The following is a 19,775-nucleotide window of genomic DNA, read 5'->3' on the forward strand; positions in this document are numbered from 1 at the left end:
CCTATTAATTATCACGATTATTTGTTGTAACACAGTACACATTTCAAGGATGCAAAGCCTCGAGTCGCACAATGCGTTCCCTATCCCCAGCCCCGGACCCGAACCTCAATGTTGCAGTTTGGTTGGCTGGTTGTCTGATCGGTTGGACAGGGGCGGATCAAAATGTGAACTCAATTCAGTGTCTTTTACACGTGTTTTGTTCTCTTCTGTATTTTTCCAAACGGGATTTCTCATAACTTTACCAAAAGAAGGGTACGTACCCTTTGTACGTAAAAGTACTATTTATGGCATGTACTTCGTAAGCAAGAATCTCCACGGTACGTCTTACTTCAATGCAGAGAGAAAAGTGGTTCGTCCAAAAGAACTTCATCGCCCCAATTTCTTTCGCCTTCCCTCCTGCTGCTAAGCCTCGCCGAAGTCAGCGCGGCACGAGTGGCTGAGCGCGCCCGCACCACAAGGAGATTCGACGACTTTTGGCACATCACATGGAATGGATCATACGTGGTTCTTGGTGGTGTATCTTGTGAGACATGAAAGTGAATGCGATATAATGAAAAAAAAAAAAAAAAGAAGAAGAAGAAGCGAAAAAAGGGTAACAACACAAGAAGAAGAAGAAGAAGAAAAAAGCAACAAAGTGCATCGCTTGCCAACATGACAATTCAACTTTACAAATGCTGAATCTGAATAGGTATCTGCCTTGCCTTACTTGGGTACGGAGTGCCTCACCTTGCTCACATATTAACGTGACTTGGATATTCGTATGGTTGCCGCCGCTTAGGCTTGGCAGGCCCCGCCAGCGATGACGCGCTCTTCAGCAGGTGTGGGCCAAAAGGTGGTGGTGGCTTTTGGCCTGGCCGTCCCTGTTTAATCCGACTTCGACAGCATGCAGGCAGGCGACTCGGCGCTACTACACCAAGATCAGTCAGCCCAGGCTTCTCCTTTTGCGTGTGATTTCTTCTCTTGTCTTTGTCTTCTCTTTTCGATTTTTTTTGTTCTTTGTCCTTTTTTATTTCTTATCCATATGTTTGTAATCTTGTTCACACATCTCACGGAAACCTTGTCTCAACGACTCAAGTCCCATTTTCTTGTTTGTACTTCGTACACTTGGTTGGCAAGCTGTTAGACAAAAAAAAAAGAAGTCGGAAAAGGACTTCTCCTGTGCTTGTGCAAGAAAATACAATACCTCGTCAGCAAATCCAAGAAAGCGCGTGCACGTCTGACAGAATCAAAATCTTTTGCCAAATTCCCTACTACCAAAGAGTTGGAAAACAGCGCGCCTCGTCTCGAATATTGACAAGACTCTAGCTAAGCTAGCAACTCCTAACAGCTCGGAGGGCAAGGGGAGGCGAGGGCCCCGTATATACACACCTACACACATCCGATCCCCATCCGAGCCTTGAACACCCAAAAGCCGCTGAATCTTCCCCTCACCGGGGTATAGCCGCCCACAATGCTCGACGAGAACCTCCCTAGCTTCCAGTTCCGCCCGAGCTCGGACAATCCAGATGCAGCCGTGCTCTTCTTCACGCAAAACGGCTCCGAACCCGAGCCTGAATACGTCTTCAAGCGCGCCGACCCAATCTCCCAGCCCGAATGCCGCGGCAATTACGCCGCCGCCATCGTCGACCCCCACCAGCCGGGCGTCGTCTACGGCGAAGTACTGGTGGCGCCGGAGTGGACGCAGCCGACGCTCTCTGCTGCCGAGATTCGCGCGCAAAACGGCGCCGCCGCCGGACCCTCCTCCCCGGCCGTCCCCGACGCCTTCTCTGTGCAGCTGTACAACCCGGACCAGTCGGTTGTGTTCAAGATGTTTGGTAGCAGCGGCTGGGGCAAGAGCGGCGGCTGGGAGTTTGAGATACCGTCGCGGAGCTTCAGGATGCCCAGCGCGAGCCAGCTGGACCGCCAGCAGGCCGACGCCACCGTCACGAGCGACATTGCGCCCAAGGTCATGTTCAAGTGGAAGAGGGACGGGAGGCTGTCCAAGGACATGACGTGCTACATGTCCGGCCGAAGCCTGGGTCGACACAAGAGCAAGGAGCCCGATATTACAATCGCCTTCCTCAAGCAGGGCCGCGACCCGGCCCTGACCATATACGAGCCGAACATGCGCCGTGTCGACGTCGAGGACCGCAAGGGGCTAGACTTGGTCCTGCTGCTCGGCGCTGCCGTCATCAGGGACTTGTACCTGGTTCCGAGGCAGGACCCCTTCAACATGATGACCGAGACCGGCGGGAGGCTACGCAAGAACTCTCGGCCCCCAGTGCCGCTTGCAGCATCCACCAACGGCGGCGGGCCCGTAATGTCCGGCGCCATCGCCAACAACAGCACCACCACAACCCCGGCCGCCATGTCATCGGCGCCTCCCTCATCTCGACCGCCCACGGGTCCCGCGACTCAAGCCGAGATCGACGCCGAGACCGCCCGGCTCAAAGCCATGGTGGAGCAGGAGGAGCGCGAGGCGGACGAGCGGGCACGGCGAGAGGTGGAGGAGCAGCGGCGCATCAAGGAGATGCTGGAGCAGGAGGAGCAGCGCGAGCGGCAGCGGCGCGAGGCCGAGATCGCCGCCGAGACGGAGCGCCTGCGACAGATGTACGGCACCGAGGGGCAGGATCTGCCGTCAGCCCGCCCGAACCTGCCGCCGCGGCCGGCGGACCCGCGGCCCGGGAGCGCAGGCCCCTCGAGCTCGGCCCAACCGTCGCTTTCGTCGTGGTGGCGGGGCGGTGGGACACCCCAGCAGCCCGGGGCCCAGTCTTCGGGCCAGGGCGGTGCAGGCGGCGGAGGGGGCAGCAGCAGCAGCGTTGCGAACCGGCTCTCGACCAACCCCTACGTCAACAACGCTGCGGCTAGCGTGAGCGGCTTTTTCAACCGGGAGAGGGATAGGAGAGGGGAGGAGGGGAAGAAGGTGCGCAAAAAGAGGAGTGTGCACTTTTAAGGAAGCGACATGGTCACATTTTCTTGATGAAATGTACATGGAATTTTATTTATTCTTCTTGTTGCCGGAGCATTGGGTTGGTTTCCTTTTTTTTTTGTTACTGCGGAGCTTTTTGTTTGGTTTGCTCCTCCAGCATGGTTTGGTTTGACGAGTGATGATAAAGGTCCCCTTTTTTGTTTTAGTTTACAAGGCGGTCAAGGCAGCTTTGCACGCATATTATACCGTTTTGACGATCCCTAAGAACGCGAGCAGCAAAGACACACGAGAGGCGGCTGAGCAGGGGGAAAAAATAAATGAACGAAAACAACCTGATTCCAAGGTCGATTGAATAAAAACAAACCCTTACAGTGGTATTTCCAACACCGTAGTACAAAGGAACTTGAAAAAGAATAAAAACCCAAGCCCCATAAAAAAACCGAGTATTCGCCCTGAAACAAAGAAAAAATTCCGCCCACCTCTAAAATAATCGTGTCATAGAATCGAAGATACAAGGAACCAATAAGAAAAAGTAAGCTTGAAGGGAAAAGCAAACCGGATATCGCTAGTTTATGGTCAAAGAATAAAAGTTTTGAGGAGGGAAAGTTGTTTTTTGTCAAGAAGTGGCTGGCTGCGTAGAAAGCTAGAAGCTTTGGAATAGTGGCGCAGGTGGCCGTGGGTTATATCAAGTTGTGCTTCTTGAATATCTTCTTGAGGCTCTCGCTATCAAAGTCTTCGTTTTCGGGTATCATCTCGATTATGCCGGTCAGGTTTGCAATCAAATCGCCCTGGTTGCGGTAGGCGAGTATGGCCGGCACGGCGGCGTTGTCGAACTCAATATCGTCGTAGTGGACCTTAACAAAGTGCACGGCGGGGTATGCTGTGACGAGAGGCCTTAATGCGGCTTCCACCTCGGCTGATACTTCGCACTAGAGGTCAAGGAGAAACAGACTCAAAGTTAGCAAGACTTGACTAATGCATGGGCGTTGCAAGATGAGGGGGGAAAAGAACCAAAGACGTACCTCGTGGTCGTATACAAAAACAGCCACAACGGTGTCGCGGCCGACCTTCTCAATGGCATCTAGATAACCCAGCGCATCGACCTCGTCGAACCTGCCAAACATGCGTACGCTAGGAGATGTCCGCCTGTTCCGTATGGCAGGGCCGCTCTGCGCCTCTGCCTCGAGCTCCCTCCGCCTTGACTCGCGCCACTGCTGGAGGAACTCGCCGTCGGCATCGTCGTCGTGCTCATCCGCGCTGCCGCCGGACTCGCTCTTATCGGTCGTGGCACCGCTGTTGAGCAGGCCGCCCATTCCCAGCACGCTCCGCCTGGCCTGGCGCACGCGCGACTTCCACTTGGCCTGCTTGGCCGTCTCATAGCTCCTCGCGTCAGCAATGACGCCCTTCACACCGGTGGCGCGGCCGCTGTCAAAGGACGGCGGGGGCAGATTGATGACGGCGCCGCCAGCGGCCGCCTCGGAGCCGAAAGTGGGCATGCGCATGGCGGCGTCTACCTGGGCTGCCCTGTAGCGTTCTTCCTCGTCGAGGTCGTCGTAGTCGTCGTCCCTGTCCCGTCCTCGGTCCTCAGGGTGTGTGTTCCTCTCAGTGTGCGACGGGCCTGTGTTGTTTGCTACTAGGCGGTCGAATTCTTCCTGCGCTGCTGACATGATGAAAGGAAGAGAGGGGGAGGAGGAGGAGGAGGAGGAGAAAAGGGCCCGGTAAAGTAGTGGTGGGAAGCTTAAAAAAAGAATCGTGCGTCAAAAGTATTATGGAAGAGCTGGACACCTAGGTTTAGGTATCCAAGGGGAGGGGGGTGTTTGTTTGAGAAGGGCTCCTGACTCTTTCAAGATTGGCAAGGTCCTTTGATATGTGGAAAGGCTGCAACCACACCACACGCCGAACGATAGCCACCCCACACCGGAGAGACCAAACTATGTATGACCGCGCGAGTACTGGTACACACAAACCCACTTACTCGCACCAAAACAGGCAGGGCGACAGGAGGGTTGCTACCTGTAATTAGATACCCCAGTAGTAGACAGCACACGGACTCGACCGGCTCGTTTTTCACAAGAGCCGGCCTGAGATTCGGTACCTTTACGTTTGACAGACTTGTTGTTCTCCTAGAGGGCGTGCGTTGAGAGAACGGAAAGCAACCTGAAAGAAGTAGGCTGCTCGTTGGCTGGAACTTGGTTCAGGGAGAAGTGAGCGAAAGGGGGGCAAAACACGTGGAGACGAAGGGGGCCACCCGGAGAGTGACAGAAACTCGTGGTGGGCGGGGCGACCAAAAAGAACGTGGTAAGTGCAAAAACAAAATACTTGGTATAGGATGTCTATAGAATTTGGTAGGCAAGGAGATCCCAGGGAGAAGGTGGAAGGAAGACAGGGAGGGTGGAGGGGGTGTGGTAGGTCGTGTGAGGAGGCGAAGCTAGGGCAAAAGAGCGAAGTGCGAGAGAGTAAGTGGTGGTATGAAAGAAAAAGAACCAAATAAAAATAAAAAGTCGAGTGCGGAAAGATGGAGATCAAGCCGTTACCAGAATTGGTCGGTTCGATCGATCACTGTTCCATAGATAGGGGCAAGACCGTACATTCCTGCAGGTAAGTGGGCAAAGGCATGCAAATACCGGTACATAAAAAGGTGGACAGGCAGTCAGGCTTGGTAGGGCAGGGTAAGTAGGGGTAATTAATCTATTGGTAAATTATTGCGGTTCCCTTAGCTGGTGGCACTTCTCTTGGGCAAGTCAATCAATGACTGACTTGGTTGCAATAACGTTAGCGTCTGATCGTATTTTTTGGCGGAATGAAGTTTTGCTTTGACGCCCCGCTAAACGCGACCACTAAGCTTGGTTGGCCTGATATTAACCAACTCGTCTGGAAATTTGCATTTCTTTAGTTGGGCCGGCACCGCACCCTGGTAGATGGTGAGAAGGGACGGAGCAATGAGGGAGGAGTCAGGCTATACTTGCTACAGTTCCGGACCACGACATGAACAGAGAGGGAGAGAGAAAGTGAGCTTTGGTTCTTCACACAAAAATCTAGAGTGTGCGGGAAAATGTCCGATGAGGCGCCTGATGTTTTGCTTTTCCTTTTTTTTTTTTTTTTTTTCTTTCGTCCCTTTCTCTGCTGACATAAATCCTTCTACGGCTTTATACCCGTCCTATCCCTTAGCAGTCCTTCTCTTTGATTTCTTTTTTAGCCCAAAGAAGCAAAACCAAGCTTTGCCCAACACAAACAAAACCCACAAAGATATGCAAACATAGCTTCCTGCATACATGGAGGCAACGTCGACATGCGGCAGTTGTTCGGCCTTGTAGGGGTAAAAAAAAGCAAACAAGCCCAATCAAAAATAAATTGGACACCTTCTAGAAGCCCCCGCTAAGCTTGGAGCCGAAACTCTAGGCTGGGCCCGAATGTTTCAGGGTTTAACATCTTTCATACAATTGGTGCTACCAATAGAAGGCCACACCCACCCAGGTCTCCTGTTCAAGGCATGACGGAGGCAACTTGGCATCTACCCAATCAAGTCTTACCTTCTTACCAAGTCATCTACTACGAATCGTAAACCTTCGGCCATCTCCATGTCAGTACCGAATAACGAAAAGAACATAAAAAGAAAAAAAAAGAAGAAAAAAAAAAAGAGAGAGAGAGAGAGAGAGTAAAAAGGAAACCCTGAATGATTGACCGGGCGGAGTTGCGAACGCCTCTGTAATCCAAGAAGAATACAATGTATCATGAACATGTTCCAGAAAAGTCTATACGATGAACCTTTTTTTTGTGCACACGACATGCTTACCTGCCTCCAGACGTATACCACATATACACATCTAACCCCCGCAAGTCGCACCATCAACGACTGACAGGTGAACACGGCCTTTCTGCGAGCGAGTTACCTGTTGCACAATCCATAGATAACATCTACTACGATAACTTGGATACCATTTTTAGGCATCTCGGTGACCTGGACCAGAATCTCGAATTCAGGCTTGAAACTAGAACCAGACAGGTGTTTTTCAAGGGAGGCACATTAGGTAGCGAGATCATTCGGTTTCACCGGGAATCTAATACTCCAAATATCCAATTTAAGTAGTGCCAGGGCACTTGGGCATCGAGGCCCCATTCAACATCCCATGCAAGACTTCACCTTTCCCCATGTTTCTCCATTTTATGTCGGACAATTCTGCTGGACCTAGTTCTAGTTGGAGTCAGGTCATGACCGGCACGACCGGGTCGCCGGATGCTTGCTATCTTCGAACCTAGATTGATTGCTATGAGCAAGGGAAGGATTTCCGATCCAAGCTAGAGGCACGTCTATTATAGCAATCGCTCTTACCACTTGGGCTCCAGCATTGATCGAGAATATGTGGCATCTGTAGATATGCATGTTTTTTTTCCGTTGACCCGTACTACGTAAAATTTTAGTATAGACCAGAAACTAATTTAGTAGTCTAGGTCTAGACCCAAATAACGACTAGCTGTCATGGATTGGGATGAATAACCCTTACAACGGACAAGACAGGTACACTTGATGAAAAACGTCCACCCCTTGCACCAAGAGAGGAAAAAAATGGACACACCCCCGACTTGGCTGGCCGGTTTGATCACCCCGAGAAAAAAACGAAACTGCCGGTGCCACCTCGTCACCGTCCCGTTGTCCGACCTGACTGTCCTTGGCTAGCCTTTTCCTTTTCCTTTTTTTTTTATTTTTTATTTTTTATTTTTTTTTATCAGCCAAAATACATTTCTCCTGGCCAGACCCCATACCCCTCTTCATAATTCTAGCCCACACTCTGTTCACGATCCAAACATTTGTGTACTCATATGTTATTTCGTCGGGAGTCTATATGCTAAAAAGATATTCCCAATGCGGATATCCCACAGAGTACAAAAACGTCCTTCTCATCACGCTAGTAACTATTGCCATGTATTATATGTCACCTCGGCGGGACAGCCATCTCATCACCCACGTCCCCGATGTGTCTTGCCTTTGCCTCGTGTGTGTCGATTATTCATTCAACCCGGCGATCTCTCTATATTTCATATCTTTATATTTGGAACATATTCCAACGTTTGATGCAAATGCGGCATTGTCCCAACCAGTGCCACAAGGACGTAATTGTAACGCCAAGTCACAGAAGATGTAAATGTTGGAATAAATTAAGCACAGCTGTCGTGAACGAGTAAATAGATACAAGTGGTAAGAACACAACAGCCTTTTTTTCGGTTTGTCCTGTAATCGGTTCCCCATCCCCATGTCCGAGGATCGAGAGACCAGTCAAGAAGAGACAGAGCGCCCCCTCCCCCCCCCTCCCCCGAAAACAAAACTACACACTCTACCAACTCATACTAAAGCCCTCAAAGCAACTCCCCCCTCCAGCAAAACTCTCATTAAATGTTTTGGGCCTCCGTAAAACCTCAAACTCCCCTCGCAACACCCGAGACAGGACCGCGAGGTTCCAAAGAAAACCCAAACCAGGTAGATTTCCCGTGGCTACCCCCAGTTTGAAATCACGCAGGTCCCCTTCCGACGTGAGCCGACACACAGCCTAGATATAACGAAAATAACATAAAACGGACAGAAAACGGTGTGATGGTGGTGGTATAAAGTATAAGGTAACATAACATGCAAGGTATAGCCAACTGAACAAGGTGGTAGCTACATCGCCGCCGGACTGATAAGACCAAGGGAAACAGGACAATAGAGGGGGAAAGAGGAACAAGAAAAGAAAAGAGGAAAAAAGGAGATCAGTGTGTAGCAGGTGAATCATCGCCATGTAGTCTGCCCATCAGCTTTTGTGACCAAATCTTCGCTGGTTGAATGAAAGCGTAACGTGCCAATATCAGATAGGTAACTTCTGAACCCGAAAGGAAAGCGTGCTAGTACAAGAAAGTACTGCCGACAAAGATCCTGCTTCGAGCAGCCGTCGAGAGTCTAGTGGCTTTGTGGCAGTAAAATTAGGAGACCAGGTAGAAGGTGAATCTCGCAGCTGGCTGCTTGAAAGGTTTCGAGATTTCTTTTAGCCTCCCCCGGCCGGATTCTTTGTGGGGTATCCAGAGTATAGAATAGAGATCCTTGGGTAATCACTGTCGTTATGTGCTTAGTATGCCCAGATCTTGAGCTGTACAGGAGAAGGAAGAAATATGTTAGTAATTGATCAACAACGGTTTGTGACCAGGATCCGGAGACTGCCAGAAAGACAAAGTCTTGTGGGTGCTTGTGGTCCCCAATAGATATTGTCTCCAGGGACAGAGAGAACTTACCAGAGAATCCCATGAGCCAGTGCACAAACTTATGCCATCATTGCTCACGCCCAGACAGCTGACGCGGTTCTCGTGACCGACCAAAGATCCGACCTTGTCGCCACGGGTGATGTCCCAGACCTGAAACCAAAGTCAGCAATATACTCTACTTGCGAGCTTTACCTGCCCCAGACTAGTTTCTTCATGTTCACTCACCTTGCACTCAAAGTCATCATAACCGGCGAAAAGCAGCCTGCCTGAAACTGATGTCGCAACAGATGTGATTCCGCAGAGGATAGATTCGGACTAGATGAGTGATTATGTTAGTGCGATGCAACGGCCACGGGCTGTAGCGCTGTTTTGAGGAACTTGGGGAAAGCACTGACTCCATAAACATTGAGCTCCCGGTCGGCACGGATATCGAAAAGTCGGCAGGTGGCATCATCGGATCCCGTAACGAAAGAGTGACCGTCTGGGAAGAATTGAATGGCGTTGATGTCCGACTCGTGGCCGGCGAAAGTCTGCACAGCCTTTCCAGCACGGATATCCCAGAGCTTGGCAAAAGAATCGCAGGCACCCGAGATAAAGGTGTTTTGGTTTGTGGGATTCAAGCTGATGCTCATTACATCACCCAAGTGGTCGGCAAACTCGATGACTTTGGTGCCTGTCTCAATATCCCACTTCATGCAGGTCATGTCCCCTGACGAGGTAAGAATGCTCCTGTCGTTGATGAAGCGACAGCACGAAAGGTAACCGGCGTGGCCCGAGAGTTCCCGAGCCACCCTTGTCGGACCGTCTCGGTTCTGATTGAGGTTGTAGATTGAGCAGATATTGTCCAGACCACCGCACGCTACGTAGTTGCCGCTCGGTGCGTAGGCGCACGTCATGACCCAAGACGATCTTAAGGGAATGGCGTGGACCTTGTTCGTTGTGTAGGCGTCCCAGATGATTAGCTTGCCGTCCTGAGATGCTGAAACGAGGTGCCTTCGGTCAGTGGACCAGTGCATGGCGTAGATTTTGGCGAGATGGCCTTTTAGGGTTCGCTTGGCCTTCATCAGCTGGTTCTTGGGGATCGGCTCATGTGCTTGCTGGGCAACTGTGCGGACTGAAATCCAAACGCATTCGAGGTCAGTAAACGGCGCAATGGCAGCAAAAAGTCTCTGGTCTGGTGGTTCGGTCGGGGAGGAGCGCCGGGGCCTCTCTCATGGCTGCCGGTCAATTGAACCAGCAGTAGAGAGCAGCTCCAACCGGCGACCGTGTGAAAAATTCCCCAGGCGTGCAAGACAAAGAATGAATCTGTCGCGGGATTGGATTTACTGACGTGTTGTGTCGGCAAGCTCGTCCTTTTTCCTCTTGATCCGGTCCTTGAGCGTCTCGGCCTCGCGACGCGCCTGTTGGATGCGCGCCTGCATGGCTTCTGGCGAAACCTCATTTGACCGTTGTGAATCCATCGTTGGCGCCCGTTAATCGAATGCAGCGGTCGGCACTGGCTTGTCTGGTGGATGACGATGGATTGATGGGATCGTGCGTTCCGAACTGCTGGTCGGAGCTGAATTGAACTGGCGGGTTTCGCAACGAAGAGACGGGAGATTGGGAGGGAAAAAGAGGCGATGTGAAAGTTGAGGACCCCAGCTACCTGACCTAACCAGAACTGGTGAATACCTCCAGAAGGGGGTGATATGGAGGGTAAGCTAAGGTACCCAGTGAAATGCCCGGGTTGTAGTGCCCATCAAATTGACCTGCAAGATTCCCTGCGAAAATGGGTGACAAAATTACAAGTGGGTGCGGTACTGTACAGCGCCAAACCTTGCTGGTTTTTGACCAGTTAATGCTTCGCTTAAGAACGAAACCGATCCAATACTGATTCACAATTTTGGCCAAAAATACGATTTGCCCTCCTGAAGCTTTGTCCTATCAGCTACTCTAATATACTTCCATTGCATGTCTGCACGTTTATCGTGTTGTCAGTCCCGGCCGTGCTGCTTCTCTTTCGTGTTCTTTTTTTTTTTTTTTTTTTTTTTGGCATTCTTAAATTTCCCACTCCCATTTGCCGGTGCACTCCTTTGTGGTGGGGATCGATTTAAGATGTGGATCCCGAAATCCCCAGCTCTTTTTACTGAACAGGGACGAAGCAGCCCACAGTTTGATTTCATCTGTCGCGTTCTATGGCTCTATTCCAGGTCGATGCAAACTGTCCGTTTCCAGGTTGTTATGTTGGTTCCAGTGTTATCTGTACAAGTGACTACCTAGGTCCCTACTTACATGCCTTACCTATCTAGGTAGGTACTCACTCGCCTTTGCAAGAAATCATGAATACTGAGGGACGGCCTCTCGCCCAAGCTATAGCGTATCTGTGTCAATTGAACAGAAACGTCGTTGGTGATATGCAGATACTTGCATCTACCAGGCAATACATATGTATGTTTATGAATCGCAATCTCGGCTTGTTGGGCGGACGGGATGCTTCCCACGGGATTAAGAAAAAAGGAGGTGGTGGGTGGACTAAAGTTTAGCGGGTTGTGGAGATAACGCCATGTTACTGGCAGAAACATAGATGACTTGAAATTGAGCATCCATTTTCGGCGATCCACAGCCCCCATTCTTCGGGTTACATATGTTCCTGGTCGACGGGACGATGCGATGTAATCTGTCTTGTCAGGCCAAAAGCTGCCACTAGCCCCCTACCCCCCACAATAGATTTGCCAAGTACGAAGTACATTTGAAGTACAGAATAATAATAAAGCTGTGGAAGTAAGTCCAAGGGAGGCGACGCAAGGCAAAGCAGATGTGTGACCGATCACCACAAATTGCGTGACAATCCCGCTAAAATTTATGTCTAAAAAATCTCAATTGTCTGTGAGTCGGAGCCGAATGCTTGGGGTGTTTTGTGATACGAAATACGATTCACTTGATGTTCTGAACCAATGCTCAGGCGACAAGTTTGATTATCCGGCCGGATCCCTCATATTTCCATAACGAAATGAATACAATGCCGACAAATTCCACCAAACATACATGCTCTGATCAAGAAATAACCATCAAAGGAACCAGACAATTTTCCATGGGATGCCCCGGTTTTTTCTTCACCGATAAAAGTACAGCATGTATGTAGGTGCAATGGTATCAACCATATTAGTCGATTTCCGACTACAACCGACAGATCCGGCAACCCTGCGATCCGCTTCAGCCGTCCGTGCCTCGGTGTTTTTCCTCACACAAACTGCCGACTTGACGGATGATTAGATAAGCCATCCTTCAATTCGGGTACGGCAGCTTGGGCAGCTTGGTGGCCCCGCGGTTTGCTGTGCTAAAAGACTGTGGGTCTGCTAGCCTGGGTCAAATGACTGACGTAAAGCCGCGAGGGGCGACTATCATGTTGGCTAGCAAAGCTACCTACCTACCTAGGTTCCTACCTACCTACCACCTTTGGTACCTTCCCTTTGGTACAGTACCAACATCCTTCCACTATCAGTTGCTGTCAGATCGCATATTTCCCCGTTCTATAACGGGGCACGAAATAACTTGAGTTTCTTGACCAGAACATATTTGATTTCTGACCCAAGTGGTTGTAATCATCCTCAACGAGTCATAAGTCTTCGTTCACCGGCGTTGGGCAGACATGCACACCTTGCGCACGCCTCTCTGCAACAATCTGGCCGAGCACACCTACCTTACCCAACTAAACATTAGTCCTGATCTAATCGGGCTACTTGCCTAACAAGGTACAAGGTAGTGCGGGGCAGAAATCAGCACCTCAGGGAGCAGCCAACTACCTCACATTCATTCGTAGTTGTAGCGCTGCCTCGAACACTTCACCTCCATTTCTCTAACCAAATCTGACCACTTCGGTCTCTGCCTAAAGGCTACAATACTTCATCACACACCTTGTTCTTATTTACGGGGCAACTCCATATCGCTCAAGGTAGGATTTATTTGCTTCTACTTGATTTCTTTAATCAAACGATCGCATCTAAATATCATCGATCGCTAGGCAGCCGTATTGATTTGCATCTGATGTCAACTACACTTGCCTGTCTGCATTCCGACCCGAGATAGCCCGGCAAATCTGTTACGACTGCGATTACTGCGCCACTGCTCGACTTCTTCGGTCAACTGGACGCCGTAAAAGCTATCAGAGCTAAAGCGTATACTCCTCGAACGGGCGGTGCTCAACTTTGCGGTGAAAGTCAAGCCTGGTTCGCCAGCGAGAAAAAAAGAACACACACTTGCTTGCCAACAGTCAGGAGTCGGGCGGGCAGCATCAAATCTGACGCCGCCTGCGGCTAATGTCTGAGCCCTCGCGAGGATCGGCATCCGTCCCAACTCTACGATTTCCCAGGCCCCAAGGCAACCAACGCCTTGCCAACTGGATATCTTCTAGTTCTCCAGACATTATGGCGCAGGCCTTCTTCGTAGACGAGGACGGCGCGGTCGACTCGTATGAGCTTATCAACACCGACGGCGAGACAGAATCTCAAGATGGCTTGACGACCGGCTCAACAGCCAGCTCGTTGGATCTTCTTGCTCGCCCGAGCGACGACGACAGCCTTTCAGTTGTCGACCATATCTACGAGTGCGAGACTCACGACGCTAATATCCACACTGATGAACATCAGGACTATACAGAGGAGGTAGAGCAAGCTACTACACATGAAGATGATGGGTATCAATCGGAAGTTGATTTGGTCACCCCGGCACACACGTGTGAGGTCGACAAAGACATTGATGTTCTTCTCACCAAGCCCTCAAAGGTTATTGAGCCTCAAAAGGTGGTCAAGTTTCAGACTGATGGCAAATATACCATCGTGGATCATATTCGACGCTCAGCCCAAAACCCAGACTTTCTCCACAAGGCTTGGATCGTTTTGGCTGTCCTCGCCTCTTTGATCGCTGTTACTACTTTCAATACGATGGGGACCGCGCTCATCCGGTCTCCTATCAAGGCATGCGAGCAGCCCATTCCAGGTCAAATCCAACATGCTTTGATTACAACAGTCTCAGTCAAGCCCCCGACGACCGTCACTACTACTGTGACGACCACCTCCACAGTACTGCCCCCAGCCTTTTCGGACATTGCCAAGAAGTTGACTGGCTCTGCGGAGGGAGTGGCCAAATCAGTCGAGGAGACCTATTTGCCGGCACTTTTTGCATATGCCACCAAAGTTCGTGGTGAAGTGGCAGACTGGAGAAAAACTCATGGGCTGACGGGTGAGGCGCTCATCAAAGCTCGGAACGAACTCAAGGATAGGTTTACTCCTTACATCCGAGTTGCTGAGGACAGCGCCAACGACCTCAAACTCAATTTCCTGAAAGCCCAAATCAAGTCTAGGCTTGTTTGGCTTCAGATACGTGGAGAAGTTGCCGAGTACCAACGGTATCAGACGCAGGCTCGAGATTACCTCAAAGCCAAACGTCATCAAATGCTGACGTTGCGGGCTTTGCGGGACCGGAAGTCCACGTCCACTTCCCGATGGGGAAGGAGCCACCTGCGTCACATCTTTCATTAGCCATGAATACATACCATACAGGACAAGACATTCACGGCGTTATCAGAGTCAGGGCTGGGATGAGGGTGGCTAGGCGTTGGGGAATCTTTTTTTTTTTCTTTTTTTTTGTTGTTGTTGCTCCGCATATCATGGACTGACCATTTTTTTATTTCCTTCGTTTTTTTTCAACCTCCCCTCTCATCCATTTGGCATGACATCTCCAGCTTTTTATTTGATTACTGTGCTGGAATGTGTATTATGTGGACCACGAGAAACTATGTTAACCAGTTACGTTCTGACGAGCCGGCCTACCTACATGCTCAGAAACTTATGGATGGACTCTTAGTTGAACGGCCATAATCCAGGTCTGCGCTCTAGCGGTTGCGGGCCGAATTAGACGGAAATATGCCACAAATGAAATTTCGGAACTTAAAGAATTCATACTCCAATCAAGGATCAAGGCCTGTGACCAACTTTGGGTTGCCGTAAATGGTAATGGTTGTCAGTGTAGCGACACGTGACTTGCTGGAGCCCCTCGCACTAGTTCCAGTCTGTACTTAAGGTACCCAAAATCCCTTGGCAGATTTAACCCCCACCTACAACCCCTCCATATTAGGGGTAACCTGCCTTGCCTGCCAGGCGTAGGTATTAAACATTGCTGCTGGCGGCAAGGCGCGGCGGGGAAACTCAGTGAGATTGAATAGAGTACGTGTTTTTAATATGACCCAGGCACTAAGGTACCTGACCTGTTGTATCCATCCCAGAGTGCCCACTAAAGAGGGGCAAACTCTTGATTTTGTTGTTATTCGTAGTGATTCCCTCGTTGCACACTTGCACATCCTCTGTAGCAAGAGCACATGCGAGCAGCTTTGCGTCTAAACCGATACTTGACAGGTGAGTAGTAAGAAAAATTTCTCCCCCTAGTTCTAGCTACCGTTTGTTGTTTGACGTCCATGGTGTTTGCCTTGTCACCAAATTCCCCACATGCCCCTCAGTCTGAGTACCGTCCCAAGCACCATTTGCTGCATGCAATTTTTCATGCTGACAACCTAGATATCGATTTTTATAGAATCTCGAATCCAGCAAGAAAAGAAATCATAGTATCGCAACATACCGATCATTCGTAATCCTACAATGTCGAGCACCGACGCCACCAAGCCCGTCGAGGCTGGCAAGCCCGATGAGGTACGTTGTAAAACCCGGTCCTTGGGATGTTGTTGGAGACCCGGACTTATGCGGTAGTGGCGGTGGATTTTGGGACATGTGTGTGTTGATGGATGTGACTATATTGGATCGGAATACTGACCTGCAGCTCCATATGCGGACAGACCAAGCCAGTCACCTCGGATGCCGTCTTCTCCATGTTTGGAGGCGGCGCAAAGAAGGAGAAAAAGGAGGATGAGGACCGTGGTGATGTTTCTGGCAGTGCCAAGGCCCAACGTGAAGCTGCTGCCGCCGCTGCCGCCGCGGCTGGCGACGATGTGAGTTTTCCTAACGGACATTCGTGCAGCATTGAAGATTCGCAGTTGTTGATTTATGTACCATGGATCAGGACGACCAAGCCCCCGAGTCCGAGGATGTCCACTTCGAACCCGTCATTCGCCTCACGGAGAAGGTCGAGGTCAAGACCAACGAGGAGTCAGAAGAGCAACTTTTCAAGATGCGCGCGAAACTGTTCAAGTTTGTGAAGGACACCAGCGAGTGGAAGGAGCGCGGCACTGGCGACGTCAGGCTGCTGAAGCACCGCGAGAACGGCAAGACTCGTCTTGTCATGCGCCGTGACAAGACCCTCAAGGTCTGCGCTAACCACTACAGTATGTTTAGGCCCTTGCAACTTCGACAACCCGTGGAGGAATCGTTGTGCTGACCAGCTTTGTTTAGTCATTCCCGAGATGAAGCTTTCGCCCAACGTTGGCTCTGACAGGAGCTGGGTGTGGAATGCTGCTGCCGATGTCAGCGAGGGCGAGCCCGAGGGCGTGACCCTGGCCATCCGCTTTGCAAACTCTGAAAGTGCGTACAGATATAAATTCGTGTTTCTTTAGTTAAGTGGACGCTAACGCTGTTCACACACAGACGCCAACTCCTTCAAGGATGCTTTCCTTCAGGCTCAGAAGGACAACGCGGCTTTGTTCGGCAAGTCAGAGGCCGAGACTGCGGCTCCTGCGGCGGAGGAGAAGAAGGAGGAGGCCAAGACCGAGGACAAGCCTGCAGAGGCGTCATGAACTCGCTAACCTGCGTCCTTTGAAGCGTGCCCATCATCATAATGGTTACTAGCTTGCTCGGATCATTTGACTCGCCACAACAGGGAGCCTCGAGTCTTTATGTTATACTGAAAGCGCATCAAGGGCAAATTGCCCTGTCCGCCAGCACCCCATAAGACACATCACCCACCAAGAATAACAATCACTACCCGACCCCATAGTTTATAGGCCGTCAGCCTTAGAACACTAGGTGTATTTCACCTTACCTGCTGCTTCGCGAGGCTGTCAAGTGATGGCTTGGCCTGCGGTTGCCTATCCCCTAAAACAATAAAAGCCAGTCAAAATAATCAAGGACTTCGAGATTCACGTTGTCGGCATGATTTGATTTCAAGTTCAATTTATATCCGATGAAGGGTCGAACAGTGCCTTGAGTATTGTGAGATGCGTGGATATTGTGATTTCCTCCTCATAGTAGCGAGCATGGGCTAAGACTGATGTCTCTATTACGAGAAAACAGCATTGTCCATAAACGTAGACAGGTGTATGGGGCGTCAAGATCTGTTATGAGATGTAAATTCAAACTCAGCAAGAAGTTCAGCTTAACCTTTGCTAGGCCTGGAATGGAACAACAATTGGGTCATGGTTCTTCTAGACTAGGTTTAATTACCGGTATGGATGGATTCATGGCAAGTCTCCGAACGATCCACATCAGATAGCCTTGATGACCCTAACCCCAGTACTGTGGTACCTTACTCGGGCACACCCTTGTAGCCTTTAAATCGAGACGCGTGCGCCACTACACCAGAAAAGTGGCTGGCGCGACGATGACGCCCAGTTTCAGTGAGGCTCTCCAAGCTGCTCACTCTCCTCTATCCTTACGCGCATCACGTCACAACGTCCAGTCAAGCAACCGTTTTTGTCGCTTTGCATCAATTCTTGGCGGAGGAAATTAATAAAGCACCAGAAACTTGCAGTTGACTGCATCACCATACTATTGCATCACCGTATTCTTTTGTTGAATCGAAGACAGGCAAGATGATTGTCGAGGTACGAGCAAGCGTCGCGTGTTGCGAAGGAGGAGCTCCTGTCCACAACTGTCGGAACGCCCCCAGATTGACACGTCAGATCCTCGATCCAGCGCGAGATCAAGCTCGTTACAGAGCAACATAATATGTAAGTTTGATGGAAGTGCGGATGAAGAGCGGGTAAATGTGAAATGCATTTCTATTGCCGACGATACCTGGCCCGCATCCAGAGGCATGAGCTTGGGGCTGACAGCAAGTTCTAGAGACAAGCCTCCACAGATGGAAGGATTCCCTATGAAGGAGTGGTCAGTAGAGATCTACCTGCTGGATCAAAATGGAAAGAAGGTGCCCGCAAAGTGCTTTACAAAAGCCGTGTACAACCTGCACCCGTCGTTCGCAAACCCCACACAGAGTACGTCATGAAGAGACATACGGATAGATATACCGGGCGCCTGGCGCTGTCGCGAAGCACGCGATGCTGACAAGCGCCGTCCACTACAGCCTTTACCGAGCCGCCCTTCCGCTGCTCGAACGAGGGATGGGGTGAGTTCGAGATGACGATCGACCTCTACACAACTGAAAAGGGCGGAAAGCAGACGGTGGTGCATGATCTGAATTTCATGAAACCGACATACGACGTCACAAAAACGATCACCTTCCGTAACCCTTCGCAACATCTGCAGACGTTGCTGCGCGACTCGGGCCCGTTGCCGACGGACGAGGACCGAAAGGCGCGCAAGGGCGCGGACGGGGGCAAGAAGAAGAAACAGTGGGACCTGGAGAAGCTGGCAAGCGCGCTCACGAAGCTGGGCGAGGATGATTTGATTCAGGTGATCCAGATGATCCACGACCACAGGAACGACGACACCTACGTCCTTAATAACCCTGATGGTAAGCCTTTCACAGCCGGTCCCGCCGCTGCCTTGATGGGTGCCGGCGCTAATACAGATCTTTTTGTGTATTTGCTGACAGAGTTTTCAATACGCCCTGCAGCCGGGGAGTTCTCCGTGGACTTGTATACCATGCCAGACAACCTAACAAAGATGTTGTGGGAATTTATTGTAAGTTTGCCATGTGCCATTTAACAGCGGCGCACATATGGATGACTATGTTACCGTAATGAGTATGGCTGACATGGCGGACCTCGTAGTCTACAACGGATCAAGGACACCGGCTTAAGTAGTAACCCATGCGGCGTTGATTTGGCTTCAGGGGAGGCCTAGATCATTTAGAGGCAATAATGCTTTGCAGTGACAGATGGGGATCGCATCGGAAACGGCGTTCAGGATTTCTCGTCTGGCCAAAAAAAAGAAAAAAAAAAGACAAAAGCGTCCTAATAGTTAAAGAGACACTTGAAGCGTGGGTGATCAGAGGCGACACGGACTGGTGTGTACTGTACGAGGTAGTTGGTTTCACTGAACCCAGCTATTCGAACCTCTTCTGTCCCCGTGACAGAACTCGGAGTTTAAGGTCAAGGATTGGGCTCAATTAGCACTCTGCTGTTTGATTATTGGTGGCTTCGTGGCCTTTTTCTTCTGCCGTTTCTATTTTTGTTCTCTTTTTTTTTTTTTTTTTTGCTTAGCTAGTACTTGCAGTGTTTGACTTGGGCTTGCAGGATTAGCACATGACATGATCCGCATTTTGATCCAGCGCCACACATTCCCCGGAGTCCCATGCAATATTCCCCAGCTTTGACAAATGCCATCTCCAGCACTAGATATGTTTCTATGACCAATCTTTTGGTCTGGAATCAGACCTCAGCACTTTGTAGGACAGGGCATCAGCACTAATCCCATTGGAATAACTGGCCCGAACACAAATGGATGCGCCAAGCGCCAATTGCGACCCTACACCTCTAACGGCATGGCACAAAGACAAAAAGAGTTCGATAGAAACGCCTTTTCAACAAGTGATCGTT

The 19,775-nt window shown here is 50.4% G+C and overlaps 6 protein-coding genes across 6 annotated transcripts; 4 read left to right on the plus strand and 2 right to left on the minus strand.

The window, feature by feature from the left end:
- The first annotated feature begins 938 nt into the window (after window positions 1-938).
- On the plus strand, window positions 939-3,428 carry MGG_15138 (uncharacterized protein). Its single transcript, XM_003712696.1, has one exon. The coding sequence runs from the start codon at window positions 1,451-1,453 to the stop codon at window positions 2,930-2,932; it is 1,482 nt and encodes a 493-aa protein (XP_003712744.1). The 5' UTR covers window positions 939-1,450; the 3' UTR covers window positions 2,933-3,428.
- On the minus strand, window positions 3,005-5,538 carry MGG_12918 (phosducin). The gene is made up of 2 exons (XM_003712697.1): window positions 3,931-5,538; window positions 3,005-3,837 (listed from the first exon to the last, which is right to left on the minus strand). Exons 1-2 carry the CDS (start codon window positions 4,573-4,575, stop codon window positions 3,589-3,591), a joined length of 894 nt encoding a protein of 297 aa, XP_003712745.1. The 5' UTR covers window positions 4,576-5,538; the 3' UTR covers window positions 3,005-3,588.
- A 3,465-nt stretch (window positions 5,539-9,003) lies between these two features.
- Window positions 9,004-10,557, minus strand: MGG_05201 (guanine nucleotide-binding protein subunit beta; the record flags this gene model as incomplete). The annotated part of the gene is made up of 5 exons (XM_003712698.1): window positions 9,004-9,024; window positions 9,167-9,286; window positions 9,362-9,451; window positions 9,532-10,250; window positions 10,467-10,557. The coding sequence occupies 5 exons, from the start codon at window positions 10,555-10,557 to the stop codon at window positions 9,004-9,006; spliced, it is 1,041 nt and encodes a 346-aa protein (XP_003712746.1).
- A 2,021-nt stretch (window positions 10,558-12,578) lies between these two features.
- Window positions 12,579-15,170, plus strand: MGG_05202 (uncharacterized protein). Its single transcript, XM_003712699.1, has 2 exons — window positions 12,579-13,067; window positions 13,137-15,170. The coding sequence occupies exon 2, from the start codon at window positions 13,432-13,434 to the stop codon at window positions 14,650-14,652; it is 1,221 nt and encodes a 406-aa protein (XP_003712747.1). The 5' UTR covers window positions 12,579-13,067; window positions 13,137-13,431; the 3' UTR covers window positions 14,653-15,170.
- A 110-nt stretch (window positions 15,171-15,280) lies between these two features.
- Window positions 15,281-17,287, plus strand: MGG_05203 (ran-specific GTPase-activating protein 1). Its single transcript, XM_003712700.1, has 6 exons — window positions 15,281-15,525; window positions 15,701-15,816; window positions 15,960-16,112; window positions 16,184-16,445; window positions 16,513-16,641; window positions 16,705-17,287. The coding sequence occupies exons 2-6, from the start codon at window positions 15,766-15,768 to the stop codon at window positions 16,851-16,853; spliced, it is 744 nt and encodes a 247-aa protein (XP_003712748.1). The 5' UTR covers window positions 15,281-15,525; window positions 15,701-15,765; the 3' UTR covers window positions 16,854-17,287.
- Window positions 17,288-17,711: 424 nt separating this feature from the next.
- On the plus strand, window positions 17,712-19,573 carry MGG_05204 (transcription initiation factor TFIID subunit 14). The gene is made up of 6 exons (XM_003712701.1): window positions 17,712-17,879; window positions 17,971-18,005; window positions 18,121-18,269; window positions 18,359-18,748; window positions 18,851-18,918; window positions 19,008-19,573. Exons 1-6 carry the CDS (start codon window positions 17,868-17,870, stop codon window positions 19,038-19,040), a joined length of 687 nt encoding a protein of 228 aa, XP_003712749.1. The 5' UTR covers window positions 17,712-17,867; the 3' UTR covers window positions 19,041-19,573.
- Window positions 19,574-19,775: the final 202 nt, after the last annotated feature.

Source organism: Pyricularia oryzae, chromosome 3 (genome assembly GCF_000002495.2).
Source record: "Pyricularia oryzae 70-15 chromosome 3, whole genome shotgun sequence".
Lineage (NCBI taxonomy): Eukaryota > Fungi > Ascomycota > Sordariomycetes > Magnaporthales > Pyriculariaceae > Pyricularia > Pyricularia oryzae.